At 46.2% G+C, this 22,486-nt stretch overlaps 1 protein-coding gene across 8 annotated transcripts in view; it reads right to left on the bottom strand.

Annotated features, from left to right (window-relative positions):
* The window catches only part of ACSF3 (acyl-CoA synthetase family member 3), a 243,014-nt gene that overhangs the window by 122,925 nt on the left and 97,603 nt on the right, over positions 1-22,486 (bottom strand). For all 8 annotated transcript variants that reach the window (XM_038754789.1, XM_038754788.1, XM_038754786.1 and 5 more), the window contains one exon: positions 17,153-17,265. In XM_038754789.1, the coding sequence (XP_038610717.1) occupies positions 17,153-17,265 (113 nt within the window). The remainder of the gene's footprint in view (positions 1-17,152; positions 17,266-22,486) is intronic.

Below are 22,486 nucleotides of genomic sequence, written 5' to 3'. Positions count from 1 at the left end.
TTGTTAGCTTTTACCATGTGCAGGCACTGTAAAAAGTGCTGGGGTGGCTACAAGCAAATTGGGTTGGACACAGGCCCTGCCCCACATGGCACTCACAGTCTTAATCCCCATTTTACAGATGAGGTATAGCTGGAAATCTCTCCCCACCAAATACACCAGATCACCAGTGTCTTCACCTTTAAAGGATTATTAAGGTCCCATCTCCTCCAAGAGGCCTTCCCTGATTAAGCCTTCCTTTCCCCAGCTCCCTCTCCTTTCTGCATCATCTATGCACTTGGATCTGTGACCTTTGGACGTATACCGACAGACCGCCGCTCTCCCCACCTTCAAATCCCTCCTAAAACTACATCTCTTACATTGTACACATGAGGTATCTAGGCACAGAGAAGTTAAGTGACTTGCCCAAGGTCACACATCGGAAAAGTGGCAGAGCCAGGATTAGAACCCAGGTCCTTCAGACTCCCAGGCCTGTGGTCTGTCCACTATGTTAATCAATCTACTGCCAATTCAACCCAAACATTCAATGTAATGAAATTCTCTTGGCTCTAGCTTCGCAACATCTCTAGAATCCACCCTTTCCTCTCCATCCAAACGGCTACCTCACTGATCCAAACACTTATATTCCTCCTTGACTACTGCCTCGACCTCCTCCCTGACCTCCCTGCATCCTCTCTCCAGTCCAGTTCCTTTCCTTTCTTTATTCTGCTCCCTAGATCATTCTTCAAAAAGGCCATTTAGTCCACGCCTCCCGACTCCTCAGAAACCTCCAATGGTTTTCCTTCCACCTCTGCATCCAACAGAGATTTCCTACCATTGGCACACTTTTCTCCTCTTCTGCCAACCTCTTCTCTGTACTTTGATCTCATCTATCCCGCGGCCGACTCCTTGCCCACATCCGTCCTCTCTCCTGGAACGCCCTTCTCCTGCATATCCGACAGACTGCCGCTCTCCCCACCTTCAAAGCCCTCCTAAAACTACATCTCTTAAAGACTTTTCCCGACTAAGCCTTCATTTCCCCTACCAGCCCTCCCCTCCACTTATCCTACACCCTTAGATCTGTACCATTTAAGAATTTGATATTCCCTCCACCCTCAGTCCCACAGCAGAAATGTGCATATCTTCATACCTTGTCATTTCCCCTATTTGTAATTTATTGTAATGTCTCTCTCCCCCTCTAGACTGTAAGCTTATTATGGGCAAGGCTTGTATCTATCAATCAATCAGTGGTATTTATTGAGCATTCCTATGTGCAGAGCACTGTACTAAGCTCTTGGGAAAGTACAATACAACAAAATTAGCAGATATGTTCCCTGTCCATAACAAGCTCACAGTCTAGAGGGGGAGACAGACATTAATTTGAATAGATAATTTACGATATATAATTTAACGATATGTTCATATGTGTTGTGGGGGTGGGAGTGGGGTGAATATCAAACGTCCAAAGGTCACAGATCCAAGTGCACAGATGATGCAGAAAAGAGAGTGAGCTGGGAAAAAGAAGGCTTAATCAGGGAAGGCCTCTTGGAGGAGATGGGACCTTAATAATCCTTTAAAGGTGAAGAGACTGATGGTCTGGTGTATTTGGCAGGGAGGGAGTTACAGCGTGGCTCAGTGGAAAGAGCGCGGGCTTTGGAGTCAGAGGTCATGCGTTCAAATCCCAGCTCCGCCAATTGTCAGCTGTGTGACTTTGGGCAAGTCACTTAACTTCTCTGGGCCACAGTTCCCTCACCTGTAAAATGGGGATTAAGACTGTGAGCCCCCCATGGGACAACCTAATCACTTTGTAACCTCCCCAGCACTTAGAACAGTGCTTTGCACATAGTAAGCACTTAATAAATGCCATTAGTATTATTACAGGCTATGAGGAAGACGTGGGAAAGGGGTTGGAAGCGAGACAGATGAGATTGGGGCACAGTGAGTAAGCTGGCACTAGAGGAATGGAGTGAATGAAGTGAGGTAGGCTGGGGTGAGTTGACTGAGTCCTTTAAAGCCAATAGTAAGGAGTTTTTGTTTGATGTGGAGGTGGATGGGCAGCCATCGGAGGTTCTCGAGGAGCGGGGAAACACGGACTGAATGTTTCTTTTGATAAATGATCCAGGCAGCAGAGTGAAGTATGGACTGGAGTGGGACGAGACAGAGGCCAGGAGGTTGGTGAGGAGGCAGATGCTGTGGTCAAGGAGAGATAAGTGCTTGGATCGGCATGATGGCAGTTTGGAAGAGGAGGAAAGGGCAGATTTTAGAAATGTTGTCAAAGTAGAATGGGCAGGATTTGGTGACATTGAATTACATGGGTGGAATGAGAGAGATGAGTTGAGGACAACTCCAAGGGTATGGGCTTGGGAGACAGGGAGGATAGTGGTGTTGTCTACGGTTATGGGAAAGGCAAGGGGGAGGACAGGGTTTGGATGGGAAGATAAGGAGCTCAATTTTGGACATGTTTAGTCTCACACCACTTGCAGGTACAAGCTTCTGTCTCCTTACTTCCCTCTCGTCTCTACCATCCTTCCCGTCTCCCAAGCCCACAACCTTGGTGTCATCCTCAACTCTGCTCTCTTATTCACCCCTCACATCCAATCCGTCGCCAAACACCTGCCAGTCTCACCTCCACAACATCGCCAAGATCTGCCCTTTCCTCTCCATCCAAACCGCTACCTTGCTGGTTCAATCTCTCATCCTATCCCGACTGGATTACTGCATCAGCCTCCTCTCTGATCTCCCATCCTCCTGTCTCTCCCCACTTCAGTCTATACTTCACTCTGCTGCCTGGATTATCTTTATATAGAAACGCTCTCGGCATGTCACTGCCCTCCTCAAAAATCTCCAGTGGCTGCCTGTCAACCTACGAATCAAGCAAAGACTCCTCACTCTCGGCTTCAAGGCTCTCCATCACCTCCTTCTACACCCCAGCCTGCACCCTCCGCGACTCTATGGATATACCTTCTTCAGAACGTCCTGTCTTCTGCCATAATCCGTAACCTTTCTAACAGTTCTTACTTTATTATTGTTATGGTCTGTATCCATCTAGCTGCCGGTTTGCCTCTTCCACGTTTTCCCTGGACTTTTCTTACCATTAGCGTCTTCTCCAGAGAATTAGCCTCCTGTCGACGTGCCCAAAATACGCTAATCTAAGTCGAGTCCCTTGGCCTTCCGAAGACCACCATTAACCGAACATAATCAACTGTTCTGCCACCTTCCCCGTATTCTCCCTTCCCCTAAAATATTGCCTGCATCTTCCACTGTGACCATCAGTCTTTGAACTGACTCCACCTGTCTTCTGTCATTACGACAGTGTCAAAAATAATATTAGTATTTACAGAGCACCCACTTGGTGTGATGCACTGTCTTACAGGCCATTGGTCTGACCCATCTTCTACTCAATTGTTTTGTAAAATATCTCATGAAAACTTGGGTTATAATAAGGTTGTAGTAATACTATAAATCTTACCGATTTTTAGATTTAAATAGTAAATAAATCATCCGTAGAACGGGGGTTAAACCCTCCTCGTTCCCTCATAGACTGTGGGACCCATGTGTCCAACCTGATTATCTTGTATCTACTCCAAGCACTTAGAACACTGCTTGACACAAATACCATATAGAAACATTATACTACAACCCTGAATTTACAGACTGCACCTTCCTTCCAAGGACTCCAATGTGTCCTCAGCATCCTCCAAGAAGGTCGATAGAGATAGGAAATTTATTTTTATAAGGGAAAAAAAGGAACAGAGGATGAACTGTTATCAGCGGTTTTAGCACAACATGCTGGAGGAGCTGGGCTTTAATTCAGGACTTCTGATTTCCAATCCAAAACGACGCTGGCACAGAGACGGCAATAGCAAACACAAATAATTATTTCTGATGCTTTCCTCTCTGCACAAAAGCAGGTGTCTTTGCGGAGAAGACACTGTCCACCTGGGACCACGTCTGGGAAAGGTAATGTCAGGACCTTCCTGGGTTCTCCATCTCAGTTTAGTTTGTCCCTCCGCTTTTCTTCTGCACTTAAACACTCTGTTAGGTGGAGCAGTTGGTAGCACACTACTAGGTAACAGATGGTGGGGAGGGAGGTGGCGCGTGGGGGAGAGAAGAAAACGAAGGGGAAGGGAGAGGTTGGGAGATACTGGTGGCTACGGGGAGGAATGGCAAAAACAGAGCAGTTTGCTGTCCAGAATGACAGCTTGCATATGGATAAACAGAAGATAATTAATTTTTTTAAAAGGAGAAAAAATAAAGACAGAAGCAAAACCCCAGCGTTTCAGCGTCCTCCTGCTGCCAGCCCCTGCAAGCCGCACATCCTGTGCCGATCTCTTTGCATCCTCAGCATGAGAAAATTATTTCATATCAAAGCCCTGGTTACAGTGTAGCATTATATACAGCTGTGAAAGCATTTATCTATTGATAGACCCCTATTGTCACTGACTGGTGTTTGGCTCTCATGTAAGTGAGCGGTTTGAAAAAACGAAAAAAATAAATAAATAAAGAGACAATACGATATGCTTACAAGGTTTACAGGCTCGTGCCAGCTGGGAAGCTACGGCATATGAAATATGCATCATACCATACAAAGCAAACAAATCTTCCATGCAGGGGAAAGTTAACCCCTCCAGCACACAAGCTCCAAAGGCCACACAAAGATGGGTCAGTTATCGGTCTTCCTAAAGTGAGACAAAAGAAAAGCTGGAGGGGAACTGGGAAGGATGAATGTCTCCCAGTTACAACACAGAAAATCCACGGAAGAAGAGGGATAGTCAGTGACGAGCCAAGGAGAGACTCGATGGCTGTTCTCTCCAGCCCCAGTCGCGTTCAGACACAAACTGAGAAACGAGCGTGGGAGAAAGTAGGGAGGACCTCCTAGACCGTGGCAGGCATTGTCCCGGTTAGTCAAGATCGTCGAATCTGGCTGAGAATTGATTCAGCTAACAGGAACTGCTTGCTCTTGAGAGCACACCAGCCCACTGGCCAGAGCGGCAAAATATATATATAGCATGATGGGAATGGTTTCCGCTCCCCGAGAGCCAAACAAATCCTAGAGTACCATCTTTTTCTGAGGAATCAAGACACCCATTCGTTCATTTCAGATCTGAGCAGGCACAGCTGGGTCACTTTTCAGAGGAGAGGGACTCCATTTGCAACTCTCATGCACACTCCATTAACTCCATCCCCTAATTCCAGGAACAAACTTCCATTAGCCTGGTGTTCTATATTTTATAAAAAACTGCCTGGCAAAGGATGAGTAGGGAATAAACTGAGCATCTCTGAACCTTAAGAGACTGGGGCATCTTGCCGGCTGAAGAATTCTTCTTGGGGAGAAGATCTGGAAGCATTTTCTAGGAATCTTCTCTGATAACCTTCTGTAGACTCTCGACAAATGGACAGTAATAATAATAATGTGCCATGTGCCAAGCACTATGATAAACACTGGGGTGGGACAGGGGCTCAGTCTGATAATCTGATAATCAGATGATTATCTGATATCTTATGATTATCTTATATATATATCTTAAATGATTATATATATATATATATATATATATATATATATATATACATATATATATATGACTCCTCTGCCGCCCGCCTTCTATCTCTCCTTGACGCTGCCAACCTCTTCCTCCACCGCACCTCACCCACTCACCAACTTGGTCATACCCTCGACCTCATCATCTCCTACCGCTGCACTGTGTCCACCCTCACCAACTCTGAAATCCCTCTCTCTAATCATAATCTTCTCACCTGCCTCCTCACTCACACTCCTTTCCCCTGTAAATCCGTATTACTCCCTCACAGAGATCTCCGCTTTCTGGACCCCACCCATCTTTCGGAGCGCCTCACACCCCACCTCGCCGCCCTCTCCTCTCTACCCAGTCTTGATGATCAGATTACTGCTCTCAACTCTACCCTTTCTACTCAGCTAGACTCACTCGCTCCCCTTTCCCTTCGCTGCTCTCACACCACTAACCCACAGCCCTGGATCACTGCCACTGTCCGCCTCCTTCGCTCTTATGCTCGAGCTGCCGAATGCTGCTGGCGAAAGTCTAAACACCACGCCAACCTCGTTCACTTCAAGTTTATCCTTTCCTGCCTTAACTCAGCCCTCTCCTCTGCCAGACAAAACTATTTCTCCTCCCTTATTGACACCCATGCCCATCACCCCCACCAGCTCTTCCGTACACTCAACTCCCTTCTCAGGCCCCCGGTTCCTCCCCCTCCTCCTTCCCTCACCCCCAACGATCTGGCCTCCTACTTCATTAACAAAACTAAATCCATCAGGTCCGACCTCCCCAAAGTCTCTTCCCCCCCCTTCTCCATCCCCCCGGCTCTCAACACTCTCTGCTACTCTCCCATCCTTCCCAGCAGTGTCCTCAGAGGAGCTCTCCTCCCTCCTCTCAAGTGCTACTCCGGCCACCTGTGCTTCTGACCCCATTCCCTCTCATCTCATGAAATCTCTCGCTCCATCGCTTCTCCCCTCCTTAACTTCCATCTTCAACCGCTCACTCTCCACTGGTTCCTTCCCCTCTGCCTTCAAACATGCCCATGTCTCTCCCATCCTAAAAAAACCCTCTCTTGACCCCACCTCACCTTCTAGTTATCGTCCCATATCCCTCCTACCATTCCTTTCCAAACTCCTTGAACGTGTTGTCTACACTCGCTGCCTAGAATTCCTCAACAATAACTCTCTCCTTGACCCCCTCCAGTCTGGCTTCCGTCCCCTACATTCCACGGAAACTGCCCTCTCAAAGGTCACCAATGACCTCCTGCTTGCCAAATCCAACGGCTCCTACTCTGTCCTAATCCTCCTCGACCTCTCAGCTGCCTTTGACACTGTGGACCACCCCCTTCTTCTCAACACGCTATCTGACCTTGGCTTCACAGACTCCGTCCTCTCCTGGTTCTCCTCTTACCTCTCCGGTCGTTCTTTCTCAGTCTCTTTTGCAGGCTCCTCCTCCCCCTCCCATCCTCTCACTGTGGGGGTTCCCCAAGGTTCAGTGCTTGGTCCCCTTCTGTTCTCGATCTACACGCACGCCCTTGGTGACCTCATTCGCTCCCACGGCTTCAACTATCATCGCTACGCTGATGACACCCAGATCTACATCTCTGCCCCTGCTCTCTCCCCCTCTCTCCAGGCTCGCATCTCCTCCTGCCTTCAGGACATCTCCATTTGGATGTCTGCCCGCCACCTAAAGCTCAACATGTCGAAGACTGAACTCCTTGTCTTCCCTCCCAAACCTTGCCCTCTCCCTGACTTTCCCATCTCTGTTGACAGCACTACCATCCTTCTCATCTCACAAGCCCGCAAACTTGGTGTCATCCTCGATTCCGCTCTCTCATTCACCCCTCACATCCAAGCCGTCACCAAAACCTGCCGGTCTCAGCTCCACAACATTGCCAAGATCCGCCCTTTCCTCTCCATCCCAACCGCTACCCTGCTCATTCAAGCTCTCATCCTATCCCGTCTGGACTACTGCATCAGCCTTCTCTCTGATCTCCCATCCTCGTGTCTCTCTCCACTTCAATCCATACTTCATGCTGCTGCCCGGATTATCTTTGTCCAGAAACGCTCTGGGCATATCACTCCCCTCCTCAAAAATCTCCAGTGGCTACCAATCAATCTGCGCATCAGGCAGAAACTCCTCACGCTGGGCTTCCAGGCTGTCCATCCCCTCGCCCCCTCCTACCTCACCTCCCTTCTCTCCTTCTACTGCCCACCCTGCACCCTCCGCTCCTCTGCCGCTAATCTCCTCACCGTACCTCGTTCTCACCTGACCGGCCATCGACCCCCGGCCCACGTCATCCCCCGAGCCTGGAATGCCCTCCCTCTGCCCATCCGCCCAGCTCGCTCTCTTCCTCCCTTCAAGGCCCTGCTGAGAGCTCACCTCCTCCAGGAGGCCTTCCCAGACTGAGCCCCTTCCTTCCTCTCCCCCTCGTCCCCCTCTCCATCCCCCCCATCTTACCTCCTTCCCTTCCCCACAGCACCTGTATATATGTATATATGTTTGTACATATTTTTTACTCTATTTATTTATTTATTTTATTTGTACATATCTATTCTATTTATTTTATTTTGTTAGTATGTTTGGTTTTGTTCTCTGTCTCCCCCTTTTAGACTGTGAGCCCACTGTTGGGTAGGGACTGTCTCTATATGTTGCCAATTTGTACTTCCCAAGTGCTTAGTACAGTGCTCTGCACATAGTAAGCGCTCAATAAATATGATTGATGATGATGATGATGATCTTACGATTATCTGATTATCAGATTATCAGACTGAGCCTCTGTCCCACCCCGGGCTCACAAATTAAGAAGCAAGAAAAGCAGGTGAGGTCCAGAGGAGCCTACAAAGCATCTCCAGTACCCAAGGAAGAGTGGGAGAAAGATGCCAGTAACAACAGTGGCTCATGGCAACGATGAAGATTGCTTGAGACAAGAGAAGTTATTCTTAATTTTGGCCTCATGCCGAATCACCGGTCTCAGTTTGGCACTTAAGCGAAAGTGAAGTAAAGAGTAAGAGCTTGCTCTGAGCACTGGACAAGAAATTTTAAAAAACACATAAAATAATAATCAGTTGAAAGGAAATCTGGCACTAATAAAGTGATGGGGAAAACAAGGAGAAAGGGATCCAAGCAGGTTGGACTGTTTTTGAAGGGTAAACTTTCTGCTAAGTAGGTTATTGATCTTCAGGGTGTGCCAGAAACCCACCTTGTAAATTAGGGTTGTAGTATTCTCCCCTCCGAATGCTGCGCAATTATAGTGCAGCACAATGGAAATACTCTTCCCCACCCCCTTACTCAAAGACGTAGACCCCTTCCCCACTGCCATCTGTGTATAATTGATTTTGAGAGATTCTTTTAAGATCTCCTTATAACTTTCACTCCACCACAATACGCAAAGCTGTCTGAGTAGAAACGCCAACCACCACTGCTTGTGATTGAATGAGAAAATGGAAAAATATGCCAGGGGCTGGTAAAAGGACGCTTAAAGGTGTGTCTTTTATTTTCGATGGTGTAACCACAAAGGAGGGATAAAATGATTTCTGCAAAATCCAAGCGAGACCATCACCAGTTGATCCTGCCTACGTAAGGATGCTTTGTGACTAAGAAGATTAGGAGACAGCTCAGGAAAATAGTATTGATTATCTGACCCGGTTTCAACAGCTTGTCATGTCAACGGTCAATTGTTTGTGCTAAGGGAGGGAGGAGCATCCCGGGGGACACAAAGCACCAGACCTGGGGAGGCAGCTTGGGTTGCATCCAGAACACGGGGCCAAGATGATCATGGGGATTTGTCTGGATGAGGGAGGGAGGCCAACGGACCTCGGGGAAGCCGTACAACAACGAACTGCGGCAGAAGGTTGGTCTTCGGCGTGAAACAGCACTGTTTAAAGGCCTGTCGACTCACAAACTGGATGCTTACTGCGTGAGCGCTCTGAAAGTACATTTCGTTCGAACTGGATGGGAGAGGCCACCAGCCCGCATGGAAGAATGAGGCAGCAGAGAGATCAGACTTGTCACCGGGGCCCCTTCAGATCCCAAATTTATTAGGACACTACGTGAGTTTTGTTTAACTTGACTGACAACCTATCAAAAACATCACTTGCTCTCAGTTTCCTATGCTAAATGACATTTGGGATGCACTCACTTGATGCTCTAGGGACTGCAGGACTGAGGCCTCATATGTTTGAACGGACACTTGGTTAACAAATGCTGGTAGAACACAAATGCCAAAGGAGAGGAATAAATTGAACAGGAAGAAAGCAACCCAGTGCTTGAAGACAAATGCTTCTTTTCATTCATTCATTCGATCGTATTTACTGAGCGCTTACTGTGTGCAGAGCACTGTACTAAGCGCTTGGGAAGTACAAGTTGGCAACACATAGAGACAGTCCCTACTCAACAGTGGGCTCACAGTCTAGAAGACTCACAGTCTATGCCTTGTCTTCCCTACTGGTGTCTTCCCAAATGGGATTTTCCTTTTTCCAACCCAACCGAAGCAATCAGGGGCAGAATGGGACTGGAATCCTACTCTCGACTTGCTGTAAATCCAGCCTCCTGTGTCATATGCTTTCGTCTTGTATCAATCGCCTACCCTCCTCATTATAATAATAATAATAATAATGGCATTTATTAAGCGCTTACTATGTGCAAAGCACTGTTCAAAGCACTGGGGAGGCTACAAGGTGATGTATGTCCCACCCACAAATCCATTTTATCTCCTTTAGATTCACTGATCATGTACATATTCTCCTCTCAAATTCCAATGCCTCCATCTAATTGGGAGAGCCCGGGCCTGGGTTCTAATCCCAGTCCTGCCACTTGGCTGCCGTGGGACCTTGGGCAAGTCACAGCATCCCTCTGCCTCAGTCTTCTCACCTGTTAAATGGGGATTAAAATACTTGTTCTCCCCCTCTTCCTTAAAGTATGAGCCCCATGTGGGACAGGGACTGTGTTCACTCTGATTAACTTGTAATAATAATAATAACTGCGGTACTTGTTAAGCATTTACTTTGTTCTGGGCATTATTCTGAGCTCCGGGGTAGATACAGACTTGTCAGGTTGGACACAGTCTCTGTCCCACATGGGGCTCACGGTCTTAATCCCCATTTTGCCGATGATGTAACTGAGGCACGGAAAAGTGAAGTCACAGAGCAGACAAGTGGTGGAGCAGGAATTCGAATGCCGGTTCATCTGATTCCCAGGCCTGTGCTCTATTCACTAGGCCATGCTGCTTCCCTAGCTTGTGTCTATCCCGGGGCTTAGCACAGAGTTTGGCACATAGTAGGCGTTTAACCAATAGCACAATAGTAATAATGAGTATGATTCACCGGTCACTTTCCTGATCCAGTCCTGCTGCAGCCAAGAAAACCCAGGTCACTTCACATTACCCACCCGCCCCATTCTGCACAGGATCTGCTGGGCTTCGGAGACTTTAGAACCGGTTGCTACTGGCCCTACCACGGATTATTTTCACTCTCACAGTCTAAGGTGCATCGTTGGATCGGGCCTGCAAAAGCAACTGCACCTCAATGTGAACATGAATTTAAGCAAAAGATTAGAGGGGGCCCTCCTGGTATCACAGGCAGGTCTTAGTACAGTGCTCTGCACACAGTAAGCGCTCAATAAATACGACTGAATGAATGAATTTGCACAATTGCATAGAGGAGCAGTGTGGCTGTTTTGTTGTCTGTCTCCCACTTCTAGACTGTGGGCCCATTGTTGGGTAGGGACCGCCTCTATATGTTGCCAACTTGTACTTCCCAAGTGCTTAGTACAGTGCTCTGCACACAGTGTGCGCTCAATAAATACGATTGAATGATTGAATGAATGAATGAATGAACGAATGAATGAAAGAGCAGAAGGCTGGAAATCAGAAGACTTGGGTTCTAATCCCAGCTCTGCCACTTCCTTGCTCTGTGATCTTGGACACTTCTCTGTGCCTCAGTCTCCTCATCTGTAAAATGGGGACATAATACCTGTTCTCCCTCCTAATTTGACTGTGAACCCCATGTGGGGCAGGGAACTATGTCTGATCTGATTATTCTGGATCTACCCCAGTGCTGCTAAGCACTTAACAAATATATTGTCATTATTGTTCCTGTCCAATGGCTCAAATACATCTCTGCCAGTTCATGCGCTTATTTGATTCTGACCTCAATATTACACATCTGCATATTCAACATGGCTCAGTGGAAGGAGCCCGGGCTTTGGAGTCAGAGGTCATGGGTTCGAATCCCGGCTCCCCCACGTCTGCTGTGTGACCTCGGGCAAGTCACTTAACTTCTCTGAGCCTCAGTTACCTTATCTGTAAAATGGGGATTAAGGCTGTGAGCCCCACATGGGACAACCTGATCACCTTACATCTCCCCCAACGCTTAGAACAGTGCTTTGCACATAGTAAGCGCTTAACAAATGCCATCATTATTATTATTATTATTACTAAGTGCTTAAGAAAGTACAGTACAACAGAGTCCCTGCCCACAGAGAGCTTACAGCGTACAGGGGGAGACGGCCAATAAGATTAGGGAGGGGGAAATAGCAGAATATAAGGTTACTTATGGAAGTATTGTGGGGCTGGTGAATATCAGAAGTACTTAAGGAGTTTCCAGCCAAGTGCATCTTCAAGGAAGAGGGAAGGGCGGATAGGGGAATTAAAGGGCTTAGTCTGGGAAAGCCTTTTGGGGGAGATGTGATTTTAGGAGCGTTTTGAAGGTGGGGAGAATGGTGGACTGTCACACGTGACGCAGCTTGGCCTAGGAAAGAGTCCGGGCCTGTGAGTCAGAAGACCTGAGTTCTAATTCCAGCTCTGCCACTTGCCTGCTGGGTGACCTGGGCAAGTAACCTAACTTCTCTGTGCCTCAGTTTCTCAGCTGTAAAATAGGGATTAAATCCTTCTCCCTCCTATTTAGATTGAGCCCCATCAGGACAGGCGCCATGTCTAATAATAATAATAATGATGGCATTTATTAAGCACTTACTGTGTGCAAAGCACTGTTCTAAGCACTGGGAAGGTTACAAGGTGATCAGGTTATCCCATGGGGGGCTCACAGTCTTAATCCCCATTTTACAGATGAGGGAACTGAGGCACAGAGAAGTGAAGTGACTTGCCCAAAGCTGATAATTGGCTCTAACCATGTTATCATTTTGTATCTACCCCAGCATTTAGGACAGTGCTTGGAACACAATAAATGCTAAACAAATACCATCACTAGTATATGAAGGGGGACGGAGCTCGAGGCCCAAGGGTGATCATGGGCAGAGGATCAGTGGTGGAATAAATAAGAATAAAGTACACAGAGTAGGTTGGTGTTAGAGGAGCAGAGTGAGTGGATTGGGTTGTAGTAGTTGAATGAGAGAAGAAAGGAAGGAGAGAGTTGACTTAGAACCTTAAAGTCGATGGGAAGGAGTTTCTGTTTGATACGGAGGTAGATGGGCAACCATTGGAAATTCTGAGGAATGGGGAGGTAGGGACTGAACAATTTTTCAGCAGGACAATCTGGGCAGCAGAGTGAAGTATGGACAGGAGAGGGGAGAGACAGGATGCAGAGAGGGCAGCGAGGAGGTTGTTACAGTAGTTGAGGTGGGAGATGATGAGTGCTTGCATCAGCGTGGTGGCAGTAAAACGCAAAACTACACAGTGCCTTGGACAGAATAGAATGACTCCAACTATTACTCTGTTGGCCAGAGCTCTTGACAAATGCTGGCTTTCTGTATCGAGGAAACTAGCCTATTCTACAACTGGAAAGGCCAAATGATGGTATTTGTTAAGCGCTTACCATGTGCCAAGCACTGTTCTAAGCGCTGGGATAGACACAAGATTATCAGGTTGTCCCTCGTGGGGCTCACAGTCTTAACCCCCATTTTACAGATGCGGTCCCTGAGGCCCAGAGAAGTGAAGTGACTTCCCCAAAGGCACACAGCTGACAACTGGAGGAGCCGGGATTAGAACCCATGACCTCTGATTCCCAAGCCCAGGCTCTTTCCGCTAAGCCACGCTGCTTCTCAAATGGGGCCTATAAGCTAAATTCATCCATCCTCTTACCCTGGACACCTGGTCAGACTCTTACATTGGACACCTGGTTCAGAAAGTCGATCCTCATGGCTCGACTGGTATTCTGAGCTTTAAAGCACCATCTCCTTACTGGAGATGAGAACAGCTAAAGTCAGTTTTATTTCTGTACAGTCCTTAAGCTCCCTGATGAGATGGCAACAGGGCTGTCACCGAGGAAGTATTTTAGGAACTCCGTCTGCCCCCCGGCCCTCCGCTGCTTTTCCCTTAACAGAGTTATAGGCATTCTGGATGCAGCTGCCGTTGGCTTAAAATCTACTGTGTTTTAATGATTTTTTTTTAAGGATGCTGAATGGGCAGAGATGATGCTAGGAATTTCTGCTTCTCTATTTCCTGATCTTTTACAAACATGGGAGCTCGGGCAACTCAATTCGTGCCCCCGCACCACCCTCGCCAGCCAACTGGAGTCCTCTTTTCATCCGAGCCATCTAATCATGTGGAAATAGACCAGGGCTTATTTCCCTCTGATTGTCAAGGCGATATGGGGATTGGGGCTGCCAGGTCTCGTCTATTTTAAGCATGTTTCAGTGAAGTGCTCTCCGCAGATATAGATGATTAAAGGAAGATGGGCAACACGGAAAAAAGAAAGACTGAAGGAGAATAATCAGTTGGAGCCTGCAACTTGCCACTGCAGGTGTGAAGTAGTTAAATTTTAGTTTTAATTGAATCCTTGAAAACACTTTTTCCCCCTTTCTCTTTGGCAACATTACTGCCGTTTCCAGCAGAACAGGTGCACAATATGCGCCCCAGTGCTCATCAGGTGACTAACACCTGGCGGATGGGACAAACACAGAATATGAAGTTATATCGTTGGGGCTATTAACATCTCTCTTATTTATTTAATGAACTAGGCACTTAAATAAATCACCCACCGTTTCCTTCGCTGTTAGTAACATTACTGTTTAAACGGTGTCATCAAATACCAGCATCATTGGGCACTCTGCCTCTTCCTAGAGTTCATTAAAGATTAGCCTGATCAGAAAAATATCCATTCTCTGGGCTTTCCACCCAACAACTTCATTCCTAAGACTACTTCACAGTGGAGGCTCTCGAACACCGTTTCACTTCTCGGCATTCTGCTCGGCTCCTGAAGTTAAGCAAATAAAGGGCTGCTCCTGGGCTTGGGAAGACCACAGAATACCAAGGGATTAACTCCATATTTCATTTGACTCCAATTTCCCAATTACAGTAAAGACCAGATTTCCACCATTTCAGAGACACAAAACACCCAAGTCATAAATAAACCACTGGATAATTCAAATGACGCCAAGACTGTCATAGCACTCTTCTGGGATGCTGAGCACAAACACAGTTAAGGGACACTGCCTGATCACTAGTTATTAGGAGAGGAAATCATTGGAAACAAAAGATTTTGATCAAAGAGAAACAAATGTCACTCATCTAGTATGCTAATCAACAAGGAGCAGATGTCCCTTACACAATAACTGATAAAGTTTCTCTAAATAAAGCTAGGCCACTGTTAGTCTTTTTTTTTTAAAAAAAAAATAAAACTTTGGCACTTTCCCCAGCAAACAGCATCCTCTCCTGAAATATTGAAATGTAAATTATTCTCTAAGCCAATCCCTTAATTTAAAAAAAACAACACACCCAAACCACACGCATTTTCCAATCCATACTTTCTTCCAATCCAAGCTAGCACTCTTCACTATGGCCTTAGTGTAAGTTGATTTCTAGTGTAGCTTCCCTCACAGAACCACCTCAAGAATTGGACTTGAGCCAAACTGGGGACCCCTCAAGGGCCAAACTAGAGCAGGGGTGGGGAGAGATAATGTTTGAGGAGCAGAAATCCCTTTATTTCTGTCTCTCCACGCTAAGTAGGTCCAATCCAAGAGCTGCTTAGACCTAGGGAGGAAAAGGGCTCTTTAGCTTAGAGCCAAATAGTGTGGCTCGAGATAAGCAACCGTGAGCTACCTGGCCAGATTTGGCGGAGACACCAGTGCTCATGAGCCACTGAACGGGGCCCAGAGCCCAGAGCAATTGTTCCACTGCACTGATTCATTCAATCGCATTTATTGAGCGCTTACTGTGTGCAGAGCACTGTACTAAGTGCTTGGAAAGTGCAATTCAGCAATGAAGAGAGACAATCCCTGCCCACACCGGACGTACAGTCTAGAAGGGGGTGGTGACAGACATTGAAACAAGTATACAGGTATCAATATAAACAGAATTATAGATATATACATGTCAAAACAAGTAAACAGGCATTAATATAAATAGAATTATAGATATGTACATATATACATTAGTGCTGTGGGGGCGGGTAGAGCAAAGAGAGTGAGACACAGAGGGGGGGAAGCTGAGGGAAAAGGGGAGCTTAGTCTGGGAAGGCCTCCTGGAGGAGGTGAGCCTTCAGCAGGGCTTTGAAGGGGGGAAGTGTGATAGGCGGATTTGAGGAGGGAGTGCGTTCCAGGCCAGACGTAGGATGTTGTCTGTCTCCCCCTTCTAGACTGTTAGCCCGCTGTTGGGTAGGGACTGTCTCTGTATGTTGCCAACTTGCACTTCCCAAGTGCTTAGTACAGTGCTCTGCACACAGTAAGCGCTCAATAAATATGACTGAAACGAAACGAACGTGGGCCAGGGGTTGAAGGTGGGCCTGGTGAGGATGAGGCAAAGTGAGAAGGTTAGCACCAGAGGAGCGGAGTGTGCGGGCTGGGACGTAGAAGGAGAGAAGGGAAGTGAGGTAAGAGGGGGCGAGGTGATAGAGAGCTTTGAAGCCAATAGGAGTTTGTGCCTCAGTTCCCTCACCGGCAAAAAGGGGATTCAAAACCTGTTCTCCCTCCTACTTAGAGAGCCACTTGTGGGACCTGATTATTTATTTCACTTGTACATATTTACTATTCTATTTATTTCATTTTGTTAATATGTTTTGTTTTGTTGTCTGTCTTCCCCTTCTAGACTGTGAGCCCATTGTTGGGTAGGGACCGTCTCTATATGTTGCCAACTTGTACTTCGCAAGCGCTTAGTACAGTGCTCTGCACACAGTAAGCGCTCAAGAAATACGATTGAATGAATGAATGAATATTCACTGTAGCACTTAGTACAATGCTTGGCACATAGCGAGCACTTAATTATATTGGACCAATCAAACCAGATACAATGCAGATATATAATGCAGGGAGCGTGTCTCCCAATTCTATTGCGATGTCATCTCCCAAACCCTTAGTACGGTGCTCTGCACATAGTAAACACTGAATAAATACCACTGATCGACAGAGCTTGGAAAGACTTTTGCAGCCATTCCTTTTCCCTCTGTCTTTGTTGCCTGGCTCACTTCTCTCCCCTTTTCCTCCTCTCCACCTTCTGTTCTCCTGCACCTTCTCAGATTATTTCTCCCTATTTGTTCTCCTTACTCCCAGCCTCTGCCTCTCTTTCCTGTGACGACTGCCCAAACTGTCAACCCTCACTCTACGGCATCAGCTTCTTCCTTCTCCTGTAGCCACGGGCAGTGTTGCAACCTAACTGTTCTCTACACCAAAATCAGCCAGGATACATCAGAGACACAGATATGTGGGGAGCAGAGAAACCAGGCTGCATAGAACAAACAATGATAGCAGATCTCGTGGCTGCACATTACCTTTGTTTCCTTCTCATTTCCTTCGGCATAGATGATTGAGGGACGATCCTCCTTCTTGGCATTCTCAGAAGCAATGCGTACTTCTACGCCTGGCAGTGGAGTTCCTACAGAACCTACAAGAACAAATTTAGAAGTAAAGAGGTGAAAAAATGTGTTTCTTATAGCTCTTCTTTTGGACTTCTAAACACTGAAATAATAATAATAATAATGGCATTTGTTAAGCACTTACTACGTGCAAAGCACTGTTCTAAGTGCTGGGGTGGGGGGGGCACAAGGTCATCAGGTTGTCCCACATGGGGCTCACAGTCTTCACCCCCATTTTACAGATGAGGTGACTGAGGCCGAGAGAAGTTAAGTGACTTGCCCAAAGTCACACAGCTGACAAGTGGCAGAGGCGGGATTTGAACCCATGACCTCTGACTCCAAAGCCCGGGCTCTTTCCACTGAGCCTATGCTGCTTCTCTGTCTCAAAGACAATTGCGTAAGATATGGGAATGATCCCAAAATGACACTTGGCTGCCCATTTTTGGAAAACTTATTTGATGGGATCGAACAGAAGCATACAGAAGTTTTCACACCTGGAAAGCCTTGATGTCCCGCTACAGAGTATTTTTTTTAAAGAATTTAGAGGAATGCTCCCCAAAGCTCTTAAGTTCCTCTGTATAGTCTTCCCACCGGACCAAAACTCAACACTGCTCCCCAGCTCAGGACCCAGAAAGTGTTCCGAAGAGGCAAATGCATTTACCTCCCCATAGTCAGAAAAGAGAAAAATAATTATTTCAATAGTTCATTACCACTGCGGCACCCTGAGTTGACTGGGAAGGCGAGGCTTAACACTTTAGGAATCAGAGGGATTATCTTGGCTTTATTTTACATCAGTTCACGGTGTATAAAATATGATAAGAGCAAAACAGAGTTCAAAACATACCATTAATTTACAGGTTTCATTTTTCAAAGCCACAGAAACCTGACACACTGTCAAGAACAATTAAATTGCAAGATGGTTCACTGACCTTGTATTTCCCAAGCCTCCAGCTAGCACAATTCTAATGGCCTCCTTTAATAAAGCATTTTCTTGTATAAACACAGAAAATGCAGTAAAAATTGAGGAGTGATGGGGCCGCTCGTTGGAAAAGTAAGAATTGACCGAATCACTGGCAAATAACCAAAAGTCATAGCTCATGAAAACAAACAGTTAAATGAAAAATGCATTGTAAGGTTTAGGCACATCAACAAAACCATTTCAAATGGATGGGCACTGACTGTTGTGAGGTACAGAAAAGAGTCTGAAGAGAGAAGTGACGGAAAAAACGTGAAGAAACAAACTAGTTGGCACATGCTCTTTTAAACCTCTCAAAATAAATAGGGTGATGAAGCCTTTCCTTTTTCTCAGCGAACAAGAGTAAGTTTTAGAGAGCCAAATTATCAGGTCAAAGAACGCCACTCTCCAGCAAAGATGCCAAAGTTTGAGTTTTTAAAGTGAGCCAGAGCAGCTTGGGTGGTGAAGAGGTGTGATGTAGGCTGACCAGTTAGCTAAAAGTATCCCAGTTTGGAAATACTGTATCCATTTTCCTTAAGGTGCTAGGGTCAACCTCCAAAAATCTGAGAGTGTCCTGGGTAAATCAAGACATACCTTCACCTAGTGCTAAGCACTCTTCCCCAGACTAAACAGTCAATCAATCGTATTTATTGAGTGCTTACTGTGCGCAGAGCACTGTACTAAGCTCTTGGGAAGTACAAGTTGGCAACATTTAGAGACAGTCCCTACCCAACAGTGGGCTCACAGTCTAGAAGGGGGAAAACAAACACTTCGTAACCCATAAACTAAACTCACCTTGCTAAACTCCCCCTCTAGACTGTGAGCTTGCTGTGGGTAGGGAATGTGTCTGTTTGTTGTTGTACTGTACTCCTCAAAGCTCTTAGTACAGTGCTTTGCACACAATAAGCGCTCGATAAATATGATTGAATTGGATGAATGAAGCCTATTTCTCCTCATTTTGTCTTTAATGAGGATGGATAACCACTCGTCATCCTCCTCTATTAAAAAACCTTGCATATACTTTAAAACAGTTATTCTGTGGGCAGGGAACGTTCCTACCAACTCTGTCGCATTGTACTCTCCCAAGCACTTAGCACAGTGCTCTGCAGTGCTCCCAGACTGAGCCCCCTCTTTCCTCTCCCCCGCCTCCCCCTCATTCATTCATTCAATCGTATTTATTGAGCACTTACTGTGTGCAGAGCACTGTACTAAGCGCTTGGGAAGTACAAGTTGGCAACATATAGAGACGGCCCCTACCCAACAGTGGGCTCACAGTCTAGAAGTGGGCTCACAGTCTAGAAGACCTCCCCATACCCACCGCCTTACCTCCTTCCCCTCCCCACAACACCTGCATATATGTATGTACATATTTATTACACTATTTATTTATTTATTTTACTTGTACATATTTATTCTATTTATTTTATTTTGTTAATATGTTTTGTTGTCTGTCTCCCCCTTCTAGACTGTGAGCCCGCTGTTGGGTAGGGACTGTCTCCATATGTTGCCAACTTGTACTTCCCAAGCGCTTAGTCCAGTGCTCTGCACACAGTAAGCGCTCAATAAATACAACTGAATGAATGAATGCACACAGTACGCACTCAATAAATACCACTGATGCATTGACTGACACCTCTTTTCATTCCTCCCCAAGGTTATCCCAATTGTTGGAATGTTTACTCCTCTATCTTCCAATCTTTGATCCATTTTCTTTGTTCTCTTCTGAGCCTCCCAGGTTTCCTAATTTAGAGGATGCTATGACTTCCCAAACTTCTCTGGTAGAGACTGGGCTCGGGTCGAGAACAGCGGGAGGCCCACCTGGTGGTTTCTACATAACATGTTCCCATTTGTACACCTTCAGAATACATATATTTTCTGAACAACTGCCAGCTCACATTCAGATCTGTTCATGACCATTCACGACCAAAATCGAGTATAGGTGACCACTACTGGAGTTGCTAGATAATCGTGAAGATCCATGGCTAGTGATAATAATAACAATAATAATGACGGCATCTATTAAGCACTTACTATGTGCAAAGCACTGTTCTAAGCGCTGGGGAGGTGACAAGGTGATCAGGTTGTCCCATGAGGCCCAGAGAAGTTAAGTGACTTGCCCAAAGTCACACAGCTGACAATTAGCGGAGCTGGGATATGAACCCATGACCTCTGACTCCAAAGCCTGTGCTCTTTCCACTGAGCCACGCTGCTTCTATGGTATTTGTTAAGCGCTTACTATGTGTGAAGCACTGTTCTAAGCGCTGGGGGGATACAAGGTGATCAGGTTGTCCCACGTGGGGCTCTCAGTCTTAATCCCCACTTTACAGATGAGGTAACTGAGGCACGGAGAAGTTAAGTGGCTTGCCCAAGGTCACACAGCTGACAAGTGCCTGAGCCGGGATTCGAACCCACGATCTCTGATTCCCAAGCCCGTGCTCTTTCCACTGAGTGACGCTGCTTCTTTATGCACTGCCTGGGGTCTAGAGTTCAATAGATTTAGTACAGTGTTTTGCACACAGTAAGTGCTCAATAAATACAATCGAATTAAATACAATCGATCAAATACGTGCACAATTATGAAAAGCAATGCAGTAAAGGAAAGTTTTGAGAAAGGGGGTGAGTGAAAAGAAGAAAGTGAGCATGGTCTGGAGCACAAATCGAGGACAAACCACCAGCTAAACAATTATGTGCTGAAATGAGAAAAAGGGAAAGAACACCATCAACCTAACTAGATTTCCAATCGTATGATTTTTCACTGGTTCTGGGAACAAATTCTACCCAGCCGGTAACTGTTACCCATTGGTCCAGTACTTGTACTTCCCAAGTGCTTAGTACAGTGCTCTGCACATAGTAAGCGCTCAATAAATACGATTGATGATGATGGTCCAGGGGGTGACTGGGCAGACTGTGTGCCAGCCACAGAATAAGCCTAGCAAGGTATTCATTTATTCATTCAATCATATTTATTGAGCGCTTACTGTGTGCAGAGCACTGTACTAAGCGCTTGGGAAGTACAAGTTGGCAACATATAGAGACTGACCCTATATCAGTCCAGGGTGGACAATCCGATCACCTCTAGAACTGCTCAAGGATTAAGTTCCTGCATACTAGCACACAAACAGAGATCTCTTAGGGAAAACGTTCCCGCATCCTATTAATGAAAGGGGAGGAATCAGTACTGTTTACGTCATCAGGAGAGGAATTTTCCCTTGAGATTCCTGGAGGAATTTCCTCTGATATTCCTAGAGGAATTTCCCTTGAGTGGCGATTACCTGAGAAGAGATGTTCCCGGCTACTTTCAGCAAAGGACAGGAGGAACTCAACTCACCCTGAACGATTCTTTGTTGGACTGAAAACTAAGGGGAGGAGTCTGGGAAGCATTTGGGAGTCTGGATTTCTTTGGCTATAAAAGGCAGAGGCCTTTGCTGTTAAGGTGTGGATGTCTCCTGGATAACCCTGGAATGGTGCACCCCAGCCTGCAGGGCCAGTGGGGTACTTTAATAACAATCATGGGATTTATTAAGCGCTTACTATATGCCAGGCACTGTACTAAGCACTGAGGAGGCTAAAAACAAATCGAGGTGGATGCAGTCCCTTGTCCCACGTCGAGCTCACAGTCTCAATCCCATTTTACAGATGAAGTAACTGAGGCACAGAGAAGCGAGGTGACTTGCCCAAGGTCACAAAGCAAATGGCGGAGCCAGGATTAGAACCCATTTCATTCATTCAATCGTATTTATTGAGCGCTTACTGTGTGTAGAGCACTGTACTAAGCACTTGGGAAGTACAAGTTGGCAACATCTAGAGACGGTCCCTACACAACAGCGGGCTCACAGTCTAGAAGGGGGAGACAGACAACAAAACGTATTAACAAAATAAAATAAATAGAATAAATATGTTCAAATAAAATAAATAGAGTAATAAATACATACAAATCAGGCCGTGCTCTAACCACTGAGAAGCAGCTTGGCTCAGTGGAAAGAGCCCGGGCTTGAGAGTCAGAGGTCATGGGTTCTAATCCCAGCTCCGCCACATACTGCTGTGTGACCTTGGACAAGTCACTTAACTTCTCTGAGACTTAGTTCCCTCATCTGTAAAATGGGGATTAAAACTGTGAGCCCCACCAGGACAACCTGATCACCTTGTATCCCCCCCCCCCAGTGCTTATAACAGTGCTTCGCACATAGTAAGCGCTTAACAAATGCCATTATTATTATTATTATACCATGTTGCTTCTAAAGACGATCTGTCGTACACCATGATCCTGGTGTCCCTCTGATAATGGTCACCGAGTG

Source organism: Tachyglossus aculeatus, chromosome 11 (assembly GCF_015852505.1).
Source record: "Tachyglossus aculeatus isolate mTacAcu1 chromosome 11, mTacAcu1.pri, whole genome shotgun sequence".
NCBI classification, from domain to species: Eukaryota; Metazoa; Chordata; class Mammalia; order Monotremata; family Tachyglossidae; genus Tachyglossus; species Tachyglossus aculeatus.
The sequence above is the reverse complement of the archived record's forward strand: the minus strand, read 5'-3'. Positions and strand labels throughout refer to the sequence as shown.